Source organism: Callospermophilus lateralis, chromosome 14 (assembly GCF_048772815.1).
Source record: "Callospermophilus lateralis isolate mCalLat2 chromosome 14, mCalLat2.hap1, whole genome shotgun sequence".
Taxonomy (NCBI): domain Eukaryota; kingdom Metazoa; phylum Chordata; class Mammalia; order Rodentia; family Sciuridae; genus Callospermophilus; species Callospermophilus lateralis.
This window is the reverse complement of record NC_135318.1, coordinates 56,365,017-56,384,279: the sequence shown is the minus strand read 5'-3', so window position 1 is coordinate 56,384,279 and position 19,263 is coordinate 56,365,017. Positions and strand designations below refer to the sequence as shown.

Below are 19,263 nucleotides of genomic sequence, written 5' to 3'. Positions count from 1 at the left end.
AGGCATTGTGGTGCAGAAAAGAGTCCTGAGTGGTGGTCGGGAGGTATATATTCTTCTTCCAGTCCACCTTGTGCCCTTGAGTGAGAACTTAGCCTCAGTGGGCCATGGTCTCTTCTCCTCTGAAGTGAAAGTGTTGGAATCTGTTTTCTAAGACTCTTTTTAACTCACTTTTGTTGGTTCAAAGTGGACATATAACTGCCTGGCTGACAGGATTGTTGTGAAGAGCCCCTAAATAGGTTAGGCTGAGTATCCATTATCTGAAATTCTCAGGACAAAAGTGCTTCAGATTTTGGAATATTTGCATATATAATGAGATATCTTGGGGATGGGTCCCAAGACTGAACATGAATTTCATTTATGTTTCATATGCACTCATAAACATAGCCTGAGGTATCATATTTTTAGTACCCCTGTGTTTTGACTGAGACATGAAGTCAGGTGTGGAATTTTTCGTGTGTGGCATCATGTCGTGCACAAAAAGTTTCAGATTTTAGACCATTTGGGGCTTTAGATCTTCAGATTAGAGATGTTTTACCCCAATAGGGGCATCCATTCTAAAGTGTGCTGCACATGGAGAACAGGAAAGAGGAGTGGAAGATGTTCTCCAAGTAGTGTGGAGTGTTCATCAAAAAAGGGACTGAACAGACAAGTACCCTTTTCAGAGTAATGAATGTCTTATAAAATAGGCCAATCAGGTCTCTCCTCAAAACCTTCTAGCCTCCATCAGTGCTGGCATTCAACTGGCTGGTATAGAAGCAACTCTGGACCCCCAGAGGAAGTGGTGGGGCTGGAGCTCTGGTCTTCAATAGCACTCTACTTTCCCTCAGTAGAAACTGTGCTACTCTTGTCTCAGTTCAGTTGATACTGGAACACTATGATTGTATCATTCTGCCCATTGGTGAGGTAGTTGGTACACTGGCACTTGTACATAGTCTGCCTCACTAAATGTTCCAAGTCCTAAGGATGACATAAGGACAGTCAGTATCCCATGCTATAAGTATTCTGAACCAAATAGCTGAATACTCTGGTTTCCCTGAGCTTTCAAGGTCTACCTCTGGAGGGACCGAACATGGGAACCTGGCTGCAGCATGGAGCATGGAGAGGCAGCTTTATGAGAGGAGGGACTTGAGGGAAGGGATACTTAAATTCATGGGGCATTAAATGTCCTAAGTCATTTATCTTCAGATTGACAGAATTAAGGAAATGGGTTATGTGAGGTTCTTAACATTGTTTTGTTCATTTTCCTAGATATGCTGAAGGACCACTAGGATGTTCTCCTTGTTTATTGTTCTTTAATAGCAGTTTGGCCCTCCTAAAAATGGTCCACATCTCTAGAGTCCTTATGTTGTCAGCTGAGTCATCATCAAGAAAGGTGTTTTTGTTTCTTATTATGTTTTCTGCTGATTCTTCTATGTCATTTCTAAACTAAAGATTGGAGCAAGTAACTCCCACTAAATCAATGCTGTGCATTTTCTCAGAGGTTACCACAGAAACAGGATCTTGTAGACTCATCCCATCAATGAAATGAAGAGCTTTAATAACAGCACAGTAAAAGCACTACCAGTTTCAGTCACAGTAGAATTCCATCTGACTCACTCTTGTCACAGCTATGGCAGAGTCTCAGGGACCGCTTAGCAGAAATCATTTAGCATAAATGTATTTTAGCTGGAGATGTGTCTTCTTTGACTTCTAACTGTGGTAGAAGGTAGGATCTATTGCCTGCCCTTTGGAAGCATTCTGAACAAGCTGCTGTGTGACCTCAAAAGCAGAAAGAGATCATTAAAGATACATTCTAGACCTTTAGAGCTAGGAATAGCTTCTGTTATCTTCCTCTGTGGGCAGAATTACATTTGGTTACCTTGTATATTATTGATGGGTAATAGGTTGGATTTATGTATAAATTCAAATATTATCAGGGCTGGGGATAAAGATCAGTTGGTAGAGTGCTTGCCTTGCTTGCACAAGACCCTGGGTTTGATCCCCAGCTATAAACAAACAAACAAACAAAAACCAATCAAATATTATACTGGAATCAGTCTTAAAAGTTGCAGCCCAGATTGTAGAAGCTTTTACTTTTTGTTCTTTCTTTCTGAGTATTACTGGTAAACTTAACCATTTGAGTCCTATGTTAGCTCACTTGTGGCATTTTGTTGTTGTTTTGCTTATCTATTTGTGTTTTTCCTTTTCCTTTTCCTTTTCCTCCTCCTTAAAAAAAAAAAATAATAAAACACTTCTCTCTCTCTCTAACAGCTTCAAGCCCCAGTAAGACAACAGCCAAAGGTTCAAACAACCCCACCTCCTACCATCCAGGGACAGAAACTTGGATCTCTGACTCCTCCATCATCCCCCAAAACCCAACGAGCTGGGCACAGGCGGATTCTCAGTGATGTCACCCACAGTGCTGTGTTTGGGGTCCCTGCCAGCAAATCCACTCAGCTGCTCCAGGCAGCTGCAGCTGAGGCCAGTCTCAATAAATCCAAGTATGTGGTGCTTCCCCTTTGTTCTTCTCACTTTGTGGGCAAGGTCTATCATGGGTGTTTTGTGTAATGCTTTCCAATAAGTATATGGGTGTGTGTAGATGTATATATAGGAGTGTGTGTCTGTGTTTAGGAAGAAAGTGTAGGTATTCTGACCATAGAAATAGACAGAGAAATGTTCCCCCGGTGAGCAGACTCCCTGGGGGGAACTGGCACCCTCATTGGAATGCCCAGCTAGTCCCTGCTGAGGCTATTAAGATAACTATGTGGATGCACTACCTGGTTTACATAGTGACATACTTTGAAGGAGAGAGGCTCTGTGTTTGCATTAACCTGGACCTTATCTCAGTTAGCTAGCACTCAGGGTTAAAGGAATACTGGTCAAAGTATAGTCACTGGTGGTGGGTAATATGTAACTTTTTGGGTTATTAAAGAAGATGGCAGAAAGGGGTAGGCATTCCTTTTGTCTGCCATCCTTCTTTCTGTTTGCATCTCCCCCTTGTGTTTGTCTGTTCTTTGTGCATCTCCTCCACAATTCTCCCTGCACAGGTGTTCCTTTATAAGAAAGGGAATTGTTTGTAGTATATGTACTGTTCTGTTCAGAAGAAACAATTTCCTGGGGCTGGGATTGTGGCTTAGTGGTAGAGCACTTGCCTAGCAGGTGAGAAGCACTGGGTTCAATCCTCAGCACCACATAAAAATAAATAAAATAAAGGTATAGTATCCATCTACAACTAAAAAAATTTTTTTTAAATTTCTATATGGCCCACTGTTTCCATTCTCTTATTTGTTACATGCTATACAGTGTGTTATTTAAACTCCCAATCTGACCAAGTGTCTCCATGCTGAAAATATTTCATTGGTCCTCATTGTCCATGGGATGCTATCTGAACTCACTGGTTACCCCAGGAATGCCTGCTGTGTACATGGGTGGACTTGTCAATGTCTACCTTCATGAGCTCTTGGCTCATCCCAAGCCCTCTCCTGGGACTGCTGCTGTTCTCCTCCCTTAGGAAATGCTCACTTTTTTCATCAAGATCAGTGTCAGGGGTTGCCTTTTCTTTGACCTTTCCTCTGATATGTCATTGCGTCTGGGCCTTTATTGAGCATGTATCATATTGTTTTATCATTAATTATTCATGTGTCTGGCTGATGTGCCTGCCAGTTCTCCAAGATGAGGATCATACCTCAGTCAATTTTTGTAAACTAGTGACTGGCTCTGTGCCTGACATAAAGTAGACTTTGATGAGTGTTGAGTAAATGTAGTTTCAAACTCTCATCTTTCTTGGAACTGTGAACTCTGAAGTTAAAAATCTTTAAATGAATTCAAGACAGACTTTAAAAGAAAACTAGGTAATGATACCTAGACACACAAAATGATAGTAGACATTTTCATTTATCTTTAATTGTGATGGTGTCTCTTAATGCCATGGCTGCTAGATCCTGGAAGATGGAGGCAGCCTACAAAGGCCTCAGTCTCAGAGCCTCCAAGATTTGGTTGTGGGCGCTCTTATATTAGTCTCCATAGGATGCACAAGCCTAACAACAGGTTCCTTTGGGATCCTGAACTGAAAGGCCTTGCAGACAAGACTGAAAAACCAAGCAAAAGATTAAAAAACAAAAATAGTGGGACAGAAAGAGTGATGAAGGAGAGGATACCTTCATGTCGTTGAGCGGAAAGGGTGTCCATGGAAACTTTGTAGAAAGCCCCTTTAGAAAAACACTGGGAAATGATTAATTGCCTCTAAAAAGAATTTTATCCCAAAACAAAGAAAAAGTAGTTTGACTCTTTTTGTTTGGTTCAACTTTTATATGTCTTTTTGTCTCGTGGGGGTGGGAACCTACCTAGGTCTGCAACCACCACTCCATCAGGATCTCCTCGCACCTCCCAACAAAATGTCTATAATCCTTCAGAAGGTTCTACATGGAATCCCTTTGATGATGACAATTTCTCCAAACTTACAGCTGAGGAACTGCTGAACAAGGACTTTGCCAAGCTGGGGGAAGGTGAGGAAGCCATGCCTTTTTTGTGATTCTTGCCTGTAAATTCTCTATGCCGAGAAATAAGCAAGAGTTGGAATGTTAGCTCTAAAGGGATGTGCTTGTGAAAATGTTGGCTTGGGCCTGTCCCCAAAGGCTTGATTTCTAGGTATGCAAATAAGTCGACTTTTATTTTTACCAGAACATTGAGGTATTTTCGGGAAATCCTGACCTGTGGTGGGTAGCAGCAAGGACAATGTGAGCATTAAAGAAGAAAATTGAAAACGATTCAGTGGCATCCATCTGTCAATCAGGTTCACTCCTTGGGGACTGTGATGGTGCCCTTCTTGTAGGTGGGTTTATTGTTCCAGAAAGTAATGGTTGCTTGTCCATGAATCTCTGCCTTCCCATGGACATTGATTCTCTCACTGTTTTCAGTGTTCTATATTATTGTTGACTGACCACCAAAAGGAGATTTTATTTTTTAAAAAGATACAATTCTGTCCAGAAAACTCATGGTTCTAATTTGGAAGGCAGGATGGACATACACACACACACACACAGGCACATGCGCACACTTTGGGACAATAGGTATATCTGTGGAAGTTTTCTAATATGCAGTTGGAAAAGAGGTCCCTCGGTGTATACAAGAGCACAGGTAAAGGTATAATCAGAACCAAGAGGACCAAACATTTTAGCTTTAACTATTATTTTGTAGCAATCTTTTTTATTATTCATATTATTTTCCTGAGTTTTTAAATAGAATATAGGATATAAGGTTTAACCTTTTTTTTGTCAACTCACTTTCATTGTTATCTGTGCCAATTATTGTTCTGAACTGCAAACATAAGTACCTTAATGGACTGTCGAAACTGCAGTTTTTGTGCATAACCAACCTCAAATTTTTTTCTTTTTAAAATTCTCCTATTTTTAGTGATTTTTCTGTCTCCTTTCTGTTCACATAACACTACTGCCATCTTTACCACTTCTCACTTCTAAAATGCTTCCAACGTAGAAAACAGATCCTTAACAAAAATCCTTAAAACCAAGTTGTAAGTAGATTCCCAGTGAAGGCTGGAGGTATTCTGCTTTGAGGAATGAGATTGTGCTTTAAGGCTTGAGCTCTGTGTTCACTCACATTCTCTCTCATGTGCCTGCTCTCCCCGCTCCCACTCTTTTTATTCTTTTTTTAAATTTACTTAAAAAATGTAATTGTGGCCAGGCATGGTAGTGCTATAATCCTAGCAACTCAAGAGGCTGAGTCAAGAGGATAACAAATTCCAGCCTAGACAACTTAAAGAAACCCTATTGCAAAATTTTTTAAAAATCGAAAAATAAAAACATTTAATTGTGGTAAAATACACAAAACATAATATTTACCATCATAGCCATTTTAAATATATAGTTCAGTAATTTTAAGTTCATTCATACTGTTGCACAATCAGTCTCCAGAATTCTTTTCATCTTTCAAAACCCATGTGTTGTCTCTTTTGATTCTTAATAGTTTCCTTACTTTTCTCAGTTATTGCAATGACTAGACAGGACCTGTGAATAGCCAAGATGTTGCAGTAATACAGTAAGAGGAGTCTGAAAGGCAGTCAGAGGGTGCCTTTCCCCTCCACCATTTGTAGATGCATCACAGGATTCTGCTAGAATGAACCTAATGGTATTTTGTATCTCCAGGCAAACATCCTGAAAAGCTTGGCGGCTCAGCTGAGAGTTTGATCCCAGGTTTCCAATCAACCCAAGGTGATGCTTTTGCTGCTTCCTCATTCTCTGCTGGAACTGGTAAGTATGGCACTTGCCTGAGACAAGAGGCTCACTATTGTCACCTTGACCTTGTTCTCTTCACAGATAGCTATCACATGCCCCTGAACCCCACCTCCTAGCAATAACTCATATGTTTTTCTTCATTCAAAAATGGTCCAATTGAAAAGGGATAGAGAAAGATTTAGAATCACTTTGAATTAAAGTGGTGCAATGACCTGGCAGTGATATTGCCAGATTTGCTCTCTCTAGTTCAGGTCATTTCTTAAACAATATTTCTAAATTTGAGGAGCAGCACTCTGGTAATCTCCTGTCATTGCTTAGGTTCTTTGGGGTAAATTCAAGAATCTAAGAATTAGATGATCTGTCTGAACCTGAGACTCTACTAAGCTTTGTATATTTGTGCTTTGGGGGAGAAGGAGGAATTTTCTAATAAGATTTTTTAAAAACAATGGAAGCAAAATAATAAGAGATCTATTTTCTTCTTTATTAATAAAAATTATGCATATTTATTATATAATATAGCAATTTATAGAGAAAAATTTAAAAATCTCCCATGATCTAACCACTGAGAGGTAGCACAGAGATACCATTTTTGATGTCTGTTAGGAATTTAACTTGTTTAGGGTCACAGATATCTTTGTGAATCTAACGAAAAATAGCTCTCACCAAAATACATGTGACCACATCTTGTACTGTTTTAGGCCCAGAGATAAGACTCTGTTGAACATCTTTACAATCATATTTTAAAACCTGATTTTTTTTTTCACTTAATCAGTCTGGCAAATTTTCCTCTCTTCGTTAAAGAAACTCCTAAAATGTCATTTTAAAAAATGTATGCATTGAATTCCTTTATTTGACTAGATTCTGATGTTATATAACTATGTACCTCTTTTTTTAAACATTATTTTGATTTCACTGTTTTACTATTTTAAATGCTTTAGTAATGGACATGAGCTTGTGATTGATTATATTCTTTGTAGGATATAGAATTTGATATGCTTAGTGTTTTTAACCTCATAAATTTATTTCTGGTTAGAACATCTGCATCCATTCCATAGTTTTTGGTGTGTGATGCACTTATTCTCATGATTTTCTGGACTTGCCTTAAGTTGAAGTTTTAGTTTCTTCTTAACTAGGAGTCCCTTAGGGTATGTTTTAACTGCACTATAATCAGTATGGTCTATGCAGTCTGCTGTAGGTTATTACTGGTTGACTGTGGCCCATTTTTATCATTTTGTAAATGACCTATGGGAATTTGTAGTTTTCCATGTCAATAAATATTAATATATAATTTTTTAATGGAAGAATAGTAACATTTATGAAATATCTCTTCTCTAAATATTAATATTAATTCCAATTTTTTTTATCATGTAAGCATTCTTAAAACTAAGTTTTTTTTCTATCTTGTATAATTTCTTAAATAATTTCTAAGAGATTATATGTTAATTAAAAGATACTGTATTTGAGGGCTTTTGATACATATTTTCAAATTGCCCTCCAAGAAAGCTATACATATTTTCTTTTCATCAACATTGAATGAAAGTAACTTTACCCACTCTTGCCTTGCCCTGCCCAGCCCAGCCCAGCCCAGAGACAGAGGACAGTGTTTTCTGGACATTTTTATTTGTTTGGGGATTGATTTTGTTTGTGTCCTTTGCTTTTTTGATATTCTGGGCTCATTCTTTTTTTTATTAATTTATAGGAGTTCTTATGTGGTGTAATGTAAACATTTTCCTGGTTTGTCGTGTGTACTCTGTATGATCTTGTCCGACCCTCTTGACAACACTTTGAAGTATTTTTTCTGTACATCAATTTTTAATTGTATGGATTGTGTTTTTCTTGGTAACTAACTAAAGGTTTGCTATTTTATTATCTTTTTAAAGACAACTTTTAGATTTATAGAAACTACCATTTCTGTCTTTTTTGTTTGTTTTTCGTGGCACTGGGGATTTAACTGCAGGGCTTCCTGCATGCTAGGGGCAAATGCTTTACCACTGAGCTACATCCCCAGCCTTTTCTACTTCATTTTGAGACAGGATTTCCCTAAGCTTCCCATGCTATCCTTGAACTTTAAATAAAACTTAAGGAATAAAAAAGGTGTGTATGGTGACACCCACCTATCATCTCAGCCACTTGGGAGACTGAGTCTACAAATTCAAGACCCGCCTAGGCAAATTAGTGAAACCCAGTCTGAAAACATTAACAAAAAGAGGGCTGGGGATGTAGCACAGTGGTACAGCACAGCTGGGTTCAATCCCCAGTACCAACAATAACACAAAAATTCAAGACCAGTTATTCATGGTGGTTGACCAAATGTTTAAAGCATCAACCATTGTGCTTGAAATAGAACATCATTATTACAACCCACCATAGTTCTTAGTGGGATAGAGTTTTCCTGGAAGATGGATTGTGTTTAAGCTCTCAGAGAATGAGAGCTATAGCATCTTAGCATTTAGTACAATATTTGGCTTAGTACAAATTAGCTAAATGATTGAGAGCCAGGTAAATGGTGGGTTTTTTGCCAAAGCACAGGAGCTTAGATTCACCAGTGTTAACCTCAGAGTTCCTTTAATTATTTTCCATCTACCACTAGCTTACCACCCCAAATTTTTTTAAAATTTTTTAATTTAATTTTTTTTTTTGTAGTCGTAGATGAACAGATGCCTTTGTTTTATTTGTTTATTTTTATATGGTGCTGAGGATCAAACCCAGTGCCTCACACATGCTAGGCAAGTGCTCTGCCACTGAGCTATAGCCTCAGCCCAACACTCCCAATTTATATACCTAATTCCCAGTTTGCACACATGGCTATGCTTCATCATTTGCGTGAACTATTTTCTTAGAGAAACTATTTTGTCTTTGTTTTTGTCCCTTATCCTATCTATCTTTACATTTACTTTGAAAGCCTTAAATGGCAGTGTTTCTTTAAGGAACTTGAAGGTCTAGTCACAAGCACATATTAGAGTACAGTTATATCAGTAATAACAGCAAATATTTATTGAGCATGTGGTATTCGTCAAGTGACTGGGTAAATGCTTTTTTGTGCATTATCTTGGGTGATCCTCACAGTGGTCCACTTCTACAAAGTCACAGCTAGAGAATGATAGAGATGTTTACCTGGGCAACCACATCTCAAAAGAAATAGTGGTATCAAGCTTTTCCTCATTTTATACATATTTTTCTGTAAACATTGGCACTGTCCCTTCTTTCTTGTTTGTTAGTATGAACTTTTTTCTATAATACCTTCATTTTTTAAAAATGAAATAAAACTCATGTGCCCAGAAATTCATCTTTCCTCCTTTGCATGAAACATAGAATGGCGCTATTTTCTTTTCTTTTCTTTTTTTGATAATATTCATTTTTTACTTGTGGGTGGACACAATATCTTTATTTTTTTTTTATCTTTATGTGGTGCTGAGGATCAAACCCAGTGCCTCACATGTACTAGGCATACACTGTATCACTTGAGCCACAATCCCAGCCCCTTTCTTTCTTTTTTTTTAAAATATGTTTTTAGTTGTTGATAGATCTTTACTTTATTTATTAATATGTGGCACTGAAAAGAATAGCACCATTTTCTATAAATGTTCTAACTGAGCTATAGCTGTTATTGATTTTAAAACCTTCTGATAAGTCAGAAGAGAAACTGTGCCTGAAATTTGATAATGGGTTAGGTTCTGTGGCACAGGGCTATTTAAACATTTTCATGGTAAAAGCTACAAAAATATTGATAAACTGTGTTAGAGGAGAAACAGGCAAATGTTTAAAACTTCACATTGTGTGTTAGTATATTAAACATTTGCCTATTGATAAATGTGCATTGGTAAAATTTGGAGAAATAGATAAAAGCTCAAAGAAACAAGTAAAAAGAACTCATGAGTGAAAACCAACAACAACAAACTCCTGGAGCTGGGAACCTCATGGAATGCTAAAGCACTTCCCCAGCATGTGTGAGGTCCTAGGTTCAGTTCACAAAACAACAGCAAGACAAACAAATTTAAAAAGCCTTCAAGCCGGACAGTGGGACATACCTCTATTCCCTGTGGTTCAGAGGCTGATGAAGGAGAATTGCAAGACCAAAGCCAGCATCAGCAACTTAGTGAGACTCTGTCTCAAAATAGAAAAGGGCTGGAGTTGAGGTTGTTTCTCAGCGATAGAGTGCTTGCCTAGCACGTGCTGGGCCCTGGGTTCGATCCTCAGCACCACATAAAAATAAACAAACAAAATAAAGGTATTTGTCCATCTACAACTAAAAAATAAATAAATAAAATAGAAAGGGGCTGGGGATGTGACTCAGTGGTTAAGTGCCTCTGGGTTGGTACTAAAAAAAAAAAAACAGCCCTCATAATCCCACTCCAAGAGAATAGTGTTTGCTGACTTTTCACTATATTTATATCTTGAGTTTTATTTTTACTTTTTTTAAAAAAGAACTGTATTTTCAGTTTTGTAATTTGCTTTTTTCTTTGAAATATGTTTCATTGTGCCTCATGTTAAAATATTTCAGAGGCTTAAGAGCTATGATTTTTTTTACCTTCTCTTCCTTCTCCTGCTTTTAAGAAACCCAATTAAAAACCAACTTTAATAATTCAGTTATAGCAATTGAGAATAGATTAGCTATTTGCAGAGGAAAACACTAGGATTCAGAAGTAGGCAGATCTGGAAAGGGATAAGAATGAGGGGATTTACCTGCTTGAGCTACTGTTCTATGGTGGTGCTCTACTAACCCATGCATGGAGCCAGATAGCAAAGGACTGCACATATGGGTTGGAGGAACTGCTCAATGCTGCCAGAGGGAATTAGGGGTCCACGGAGGAGGCAGTTCAGAGACTAGGCAACAGAGTTTGAAGGAAGTTGTAGGCCACAGTGAGGGAAGTTGAAGGTGCAACGGGGAGGTTGAGGGTCCCAGATGAGTTTAGAAGTTACGAGGTTGAGATCCTAGCAAATATTGGAATCCAAGGAAAGGGTAAGGGTTAGAAAGTGGGAATTCGAAATCTGAGGAAAGGAGGTTAAGAGTGGGGTGGGTAGGATGTCTGAAGAGGTCAGAGGTGAGCTTCCCTCCTCTGCCTCCCTCCTGGGTCAGGCTTCAAGTGGGAGTAAACAGGCACTCACAGTCCATAATTGGTGTGTCAGTCACTGAGCTGAGTGTGGTAGCAACTGCTAGCACAGAGGGCTGATTGGTTCTTAGGCAAGACATAGCCATTGAGGTGAGTGGGAGAGTCAACAGTTACCTTCAAAGAGCCTCCCGAGGCCCCTGCATTCTTGCCACCATTTCATTGGCCCGGGCCACTAGGCTGCCCACTGGCAGTACACCACTGCACCTTCCTTTTCTTCTGCCACATCTGGACATCCATATGGTCTTTCTCTATTGCTGGTACCTCCTGCAAATATGGGTGAGCTGGGATGGGGGACGTATGCATACTGAGTGAGGGTCACATGTGCTCTCTCTTCCTCCATGTCTGTGCTTACAACTCTGAGTTTCTGCATTTCAGTGGCCTCTTGTGTAAGGGTAGGCATCATCTGTCTCGAAACCCATGAGGGAGCCAGGTTCCAAGGACTGGGAGAATTTGTGGTTCATCCAGTGATCTCACCTTTGCCTTTCATGCTGTTGTGAATCTCAAACCAATGAGGCAGCATTGGGGTGGCAGAGGTGGCTGCCATGACATCAGTGGAATCTGTCCAGGGAACACAGGGTACTGGGGAGGGGAGAGCAAGAGGCTAGGATACCAGGAATTGATTCTCAGGGGTATGTAGCTGGGGAAAAAAGGCCAAGTTGGCCTGCTGGTTAGAAGCATGGAATTAGCGGGTAGAGAGAGTGAGAGCAAGAAATTCACCTGTTTCTTGATAGGGGACTGTCCTCATACAGTGGAGAAGGAGATCAGAGCCAGATGCCCATAGAGATACCTTCAATAATGCCCACACTTTGAATCCTTGTAAGCCCATTTCACAGATGACACAGTGGGGCTTAGAAAGGTGAAGAGAAGTGCCATACATCTGATGCCCCTGGCCAAAGAGGCTAGTAGAGAGGGAATTGGTCCTCAAGACTTCCAAATTCAACCTAATACCGTACAGGTATGAAGGAGGGATTTAGGGGGCACGGAGAAATATATAGATCTCTCTCCAAAAAGAGATATGAAAGAAGACAGAGATATGAGTGGGGAAGGATGGAGGAAGAACAGAGCAGAGGTATCCAGCTTTAGCAGAGGGCTATGGATATGGACCTCCTACATGCAGGACTGTGATGATGGTGATGGACACAGAGGTGTGGGTCACGCAGGCAACAAGTTAAAAAACAAAGAGAGACTATGCATAGAAATGGGTATGTGTTGCTCAGCTTTCCATTACTGTGACAAAATATCTGAGCTAATAAAATAATACAGAGATAAAGGTGTTTTTTTTTTTTTTGTTGTTGTTTTTGTGGTACTGTGGATTGAACCCAGGGCCTTGTTCATGCAAGGCAAGTGCTCTACCAGCTGAGCTATATCCCTATCCCAGGAAAAGATTTTTATAATATTCTTTTTAGTTGTAGATGGACACAATAACTTTATTTTATTTATTTATTTTTATGTGGTACTGAGGATAGAAACCAGTGCTTCACATGTGCTAGGCAAGTGCTCTACCACTGAACCATAACCCTAGCCCCAGAAAAGTTGTATTTTGGCTTATAATGTTGGAGGTTTCAATTCATGGTCACATGTTCCTTTTGCTTTTGAGCCTGTGGTGAGGCAGCACATTGTGGTGGGGATGATGTGGCAGAGCAGAGCTACTCACCTCATGTCCAAGAGGGAGGAAGAGTAAGAAACTAGGGTCCCGTAGTCCCTCCTGAGGGCACAACACCAATGACCTAAAACTTCCCTATGGGCCCCACCTCTCAAAGTTTCCACCATCTTCCAGTAGTGCCAAACCAGAGGACCAAACCTTTAACACAGGATCCTCTGGGGGAACATTCCAGATCCAAACTAAACTGTCGAAAACAGAGTAGTCTAGGCAACAGTATTTCACAGTATTTCACATAGGTGATGCTGACCTACAGTTGTGTAGGTGTCTCCATTAGGGGAAGCTGGGGGCTCAGTTCACAGGGCTCTACCTACAGCACTTTCCTTTGATTCTTTAATTATTTCACATAAAAAAAACATTTTAAACATATTTTATCAAAAGCAAAATGAAATTATGACTAGTGAACAAGCTGAATACTGAAGTATAATATAAAAAAACCAAGAGACCTGAGTTCTGCTCTGCTAGTGGACCTCTGGCTTGTCTCCTAATTTGGCGTTTCATTTTCTTTTTTGGAAAAAAAGAAAATTGTGCTAGAAAATTCTAAGATCTCTTCTGATATTCTTTAGGGTATATAGATTTTTAGAAATTTGTAATTTGCCAAATATAGAATGAATGCCAGTAGTAGAGTAGGTATGGTCCAGGGGTCAGGGCTTATCTATCCCTTGTAGTAGGCAGGAACTCTATTTCTGCCTCTTCCTTTGTATCTGCCTAGCACTTTATCAAATATTATGATGATACAACAAGACTTAGTTCCCAAAGGGCCTCCAAGAGGTGATAGGTACAGGGGAAGCAGTTATACACATGTGCTAGTATCTGCATACCAAATCTATGATATGGACAATAATCCCATAGGAATTCTGAAAGGGATCCCTATAGGCTACAGTGTTCAAGGAAGACATAGAAGCTTAGGCATAAGAATATCCTGGTTTGAGTACTCACCACATCTCATAAACATAAACAAACACATAGTATATCTCATAGATATTTTGCTGTTAACCCTAGATTATTTAGACTTACTCCCTTGTATACACTTATAATCCCAGCTAATAGGGAGGCTGAGGCAGAAGGATTGCAAGTTCAAGTCTAGCCTCTGCAATTTAGTGAGATCTTGTCTCAAAATAAAAATAAATAAAAGAGATAAGTACTGAGTTCAATCTCTAGTGCCATTTAAAAAAATTTTGTTAGACTTACTCTATAATTTGGTTAATTCATCTCAATTTACTTGCTGTTTTCTGCTTTTCTTTTTTTCTCTCCTAATCTCTTTCCCTCCAACCAATACCAGCGGAGAAAAGGAAGGGTGGGCAAACTGTGGATTCTGCTGTCCCACTTCTAAGCGTTTCTGATCCTTTCATTCCTCTTCAGGTACCTGATGCACCAGGTGGGTGAATAGAGCTGATCTAAGGTTAAGTAGCTTTATTCTTATGTCCTAGGACCTCTGCAGAATTATATTGTAAACGCCCTGTGGAAAGGGTCTGAATTCTAAGCCCTAATAGTATAGTTATTACTGTGTCTCAGCAAGAGGGACAGACTTATCTTGGAGGGTACCTGCCCTTAGCAAACATAATCGAATTAGTTCATGTTATACCAAATTGGATCCCATCTCATATCAGTCTTCTCTTTTTTATCCTCAGTTGTATTTATGGTAATTTGGGAGGCCTGTGTATCAGAAAGAATATGATTAAAAGAATGTGGTGGTGGGACCTGTAAAGCATGTGATAAAGAAACAAAATATAGGGCCTGGGGTTGTAGCTAGTGGTAGAATGCCTGCCTCACACACATGGGGCACTGGGTTCGTTCCTCAGCACCACATAAAAATAAATAAAGGTTGTATCCATCTACAACTTAAAAAATTTTAAAAAGAAAGAAAGAAAGAAAAAGAAACAAAATATATATAGTGGATATAGTATGATGATGGGATTGTGGGTGACTTCTTGTCCAGTTTCTATTTTCTGTAATGTGCTTTTACTTTATATTTTAAAAATACATAATAAGAGTTGACAGGGAACCTGAGTCTGGAGACTTAGGTTCCCTTCCAGACTCCACCACTACCTGAAAACCTTCTGTGTGAAGTAAGTTGAACTGCAGGAATTCAAATATTCCTTTCAATTTTCCACATAACTAATTTTAAAATAAGCAGTCTGAAAAAATAAGAAATGGTTAATGTGTTCTGATTGAAACTACATTTACAATAATAATTGAACATTTTCCATTTGGAGCTTATGAATGCCAGAAATTCTCTCCTGCTACCCTCCCTGCTTCTTTTTTTTTGTTTTTTTTGGTGGAGGAAGGGTAGCTGAAGTGGGGGGTTATGATGAAAAAAAGCCTGCCTTCAAAATCATAGAATTTGGAGGGAAATGGATGGCATTAGAGCAGATTATGCTAAGTGAAGCTAGCCAATCCCTTAAAAACAAATGCCAAATGTCTTCTTTGATATAAGGAGAGTAACTAAGAACAGAGTAGGGAAGAAGAGCATGAAAAGAAGATTAACATTAAACAGGGATGAGAGGTGGGAGGGAAAGGGAAAGAGAAGGGAAATTGCATGGAAATGGAAGGAGACCCTCAGGGGTATACAAAATTACATACAAGAGGAAGTGAGGAAAAAGGAGGAAAAATATAAGGGGGAGAAATGAACTACAGTAGAGGGGGTAGAGAGAGAAGAGGGGAGGGGAGGGGGGAGGGGGGATAGTAGAGGATAGGAAAGGCAGCAGAATACAACAGACACCAGAATGGCAATATGTAAATCAATGGTTCTGCAACTGATGTGATTCTGCAATCTGTATATGGGGTAAAATGGGAGCTCATATCCCACTTGAATCAAAGTGTGAAATATGATATATCAAGAACTATGTAATGTTTTGAACAACCTACAATAAAAATTAATTTAAAAAAAATCATATAAGCTTATCTATCAAAAAAAAAAAGTCTGCCTTTATGAAAAAATAAATAACTTCAACTCCTTAGCACAGCTGGCAGTCATTTTGCTTCATTTTTCCTTTTTTCCTAATTTTACCACTTCTGAGTCTTGACCTTGAACTGATTTAGGAATTGTTTTGGTTTTTCTTCTCTCCCAAAATGTTAAGGATATTCAATTGGTTGCCTCAAGATTTGAAGTGATTGTGATATTCCTACCCTCTACTTAACAAAGACAGGTTGCAGCAAGGGTACAGAGATAGCTCTTGTTTCATTAGGCAATTTGTTGACCCTTCTAAGAGAAACAAATGCAGCTTTGATCAGTAGTTTTTTGTAACTTTATTGCTTGCTGCACCTGGATATAGTTAAAAAATATCTAAAATCAACAAGGAATGATTTAGTAGATGTTGGTTAAGGAAAAAGGAAGAAAAGAATCAAATATAGGCCCTTTTTTCTCTTAAACATTTCACTTATATCTGGCAATACTTGGACAATTTTGTGCAGAAGATTGGAAATGAAACCCTGGGCCTCTCTTCTCCCTGTTCTGCCAGTCCTGGGATCAACAAGGGAAAGATGTTATAGAGGTGTTGTCTCTTTGACACACTTTCAGCTTCTTGATTTGCTGTTGCCCAGATGGCTCATGGGCTACAGGAGCTAGAAAGATGATCTCTTTGCCCAGGATAGACAATAAGGGCCCTGGGGCAAATAGCTGTTGTCTGCAACTGTCACAGGAGTCCTTTGGGTCAAGATTGGGGAACCAGAAGCACATGTCTAGAGCTCAGAAGATTTCCTCCATGTTGTAGAGATAAGTCTGGGGACAACATAGCCAGCTGACTGCCATTCTGCCCTCCTTATTGTTTTTGTTCCTGTTTCCTGATCCTCTGTACTTTTTTCATTCTGGAGGATTCCTGCAAAAGTACTAGTGGTTGGGCTAGGATGTAGCTCAGTGGCAAAACACCTGCCTCGCATTCACAAAGCCCTGTTTTCTATCCCTAGTTCCAAAGAAGACCCTCTCCCCCAAAAAAAGAACCCCACCAAAATAAATAAAATAATAAGGTTAAAAAGAAAGTATTAGTGGTACACATTTTAATACAAAATGACTTTTATATACTCTTGAACTCCTCTTGGATTTTAGTGGAAAATCTATGAAAAGTGGGGCATGGCTGGGTGCAGTGCCCCATAATCCCAGCAACTCTAGAGGCTGAGGCAGGAGGCTCACAAGTTGGAGACCAGCCTTGACAATTTAGCAAGACTCTGTCTCAAAATTGAAATAAATAAAAAGGGCTGGGGTATAGAGTGCACTGGATTCAATCCCAGTCCCCCCACCCAAAAAAAAAAAAAAAAAAATGCTGGGCACTGTGGCATAGGCCTGTAATCCCAGCTGCTTGATGGGCTGAGCCAGAAAAATTGCAAGTTCAAAACCTTCCTGGGCAATTTAGTAAGACCTCATCTCAAAAAAAGAAGAAAAAAACTATTAAAATAGGAAATTTTATTAGAATTTCAAGTGTCCTTTTTGTTTTTCAGTCTGTCAGATGAGACTTGTCTATTGAAAACTTCAGTCAAACATGTAGCTTCTTTGTTCTTCAGTGAATTCTCATGTCACTGAGTATAAAATCCAGACTTCTTACTGTGACCTACAAGGCCCCAACTGACGTGGCCCTTGGCTCCCCCTCTAACCTCAGCTCAGAGCACTCTTCCCTTCAATCTTGTTTTTCTTCAACAAGATAAGCCTGTTCCCACCTCAGGGCCATTGTGCTTGCTGGTATTCTGCCTGGAAAGTTCTTTTTTTTTTTTTTTAATTGGTTATTCAAAACATTACAAAGATTTCAGAATCACATCGGTTACACATCCACATTTTTACATAATACCATAATAGTAACTGTTGTATTCTGCTACCTTTTCTGCCTGGAAAGTTCTATCTCTGAGTGTTATTTGACCTTTTATGGTCCAAAGAGAACTCTCAGTCATGCCTCTTGGCTTTTTTCTTCATAGCACATAACAGGACATGTCTGGTTTTTGTTTATCATCTGTCCTTCCTCATCAGAATGTCAGTGTCCTCAGGCAGGTGGAACTTCTGAGTTTTATTCACCACTGCACCACCAGTACCAAAAACTCTGCCTGGCAGGGTCAGCACTCTGCCAGTATTTGCAGATCAGATGCATGAATGAAATTGAACCTGAGGCTGGAAGCCTTTTGGCAGCCCTTTACCCTCCGTATTTGTCCCCATCACCCAGACAGCCAGACTGCTGGCTTCACAGCCTTCCATCAGTGTCTGTGCCAACCCCCAGCTAGACCTCCCACCCACTTTTTGAAATGAACAAAGGAAGACAGGCCTCCAGTGTCAGGAAGCAGTGAAACCTTGGGCTGATGAAGGAAGTGTCTAGGCTTAGCAGATCCTTCAGCCCCATCCTTCCTTGGTGCCCTCCAGAATTAGGCTAAGTATACCACTATGCCTTTGATTATGTATTTAACTTAATATTCAGCCTCTAGCACACTCAGTTATAGCTCCTTCATTAAGGCTCTTATCTCTTCCTTTAGCATCTTGAACTCAGAGATCAGTGTCTCTTTGGGACCTGGGCAAAATGCAAATTTGCTTTCCCACCAAAAAATTTTAAAAAATAAATAAACAAATAAAATCAGTTTGTCATATCTCCAACCCACTTTGGACACCAGTCATGTTTGGTTTTTTGTTTTTTCGTTTTTGCATACACACTCATATTCCACATTCAACTATCTTCATGACCATAGAATCTTAGTATCCTGGAAATCATGCCTTTCAAGTGACTTTGCTTTTTAAATATTTTTGAATTTAATTTCCCTTGATTTTCATAGATACTCCTGAGTGGTAGGTGGTAGACATGTCAAGCATCATACTTTGAAGTTGAGGCAGTGCGCTATGCGCCCTGTACCTGCCTTTCTGCTGCCCTTGATCCCCAAGCTGTGGGCATTTCTTCATCCTTGGGACACCTCACAGATCAATAAACCTTCGACTAGAGAGCTAAATTTAAGGTTTAGGGAAATTTAAAAATGGATTTGGACTTGGGCTCTGGCCTCTTAGTAGTGAGCTGGTTTTGGTCAAATCACTTAAATTGTATTCTTATTCTTAAAATTGCTATATTAAAACCTATCTTTAATGGGATACACATGAGGGTCAGATGAAATCTTGTATTTGAAATTACTATGTACATTTTAAATTACCATAAAGATGGGAAATGATGTTATAACTCTACTTCTGGGTCCTTATTCCCAATCGGAGATCCTAATTATAAAGTAATTTTTCTCTTATTAAAATTAAACTTGCTCTTATGACCTTTTACACAGCTGAGAGCCATTAAAATAGATTTCCTGGATT

The 19,263-nt window shown here is 39.2% G+C and overlaps 1 protein-coding gene across 3 annotated transcripts in view; it reads left to right on the top strand.

The window, feature by feature from the left end:
- Aak1 (AP2 associated kinase 1) overlaps nt 1–19,263 on the top strand; it is a 174,311-nt gene that overhangs the window by 124,760 nt on the left and 30,288 nt on the right. For 2 of the 3 annotated variants that reach the window (XM_076832527.2, XM_076832529.2), the window contains exons 14-17: nt 2,251–2,480; nt 4,327–4,484; nt 6,141–6,245; nt 14,284–14,379. In XM_076832527.2, the coding sequence (XP_076688642.2) occupies nt 2,251–2,480; nt 4,327–4,484; nt 6,141–6,245; nt 14,284–14,379 (589 nt within the window). The remainder of the gene's footprint in view (nt 1–2,250; nt 2,481–4,326; nt 4,485–6,140; nt 6,246–14,283; nt 14,380–19,263) is intronic. The other variant, XM_076832528.2, reaches the window with a different exon arrangement.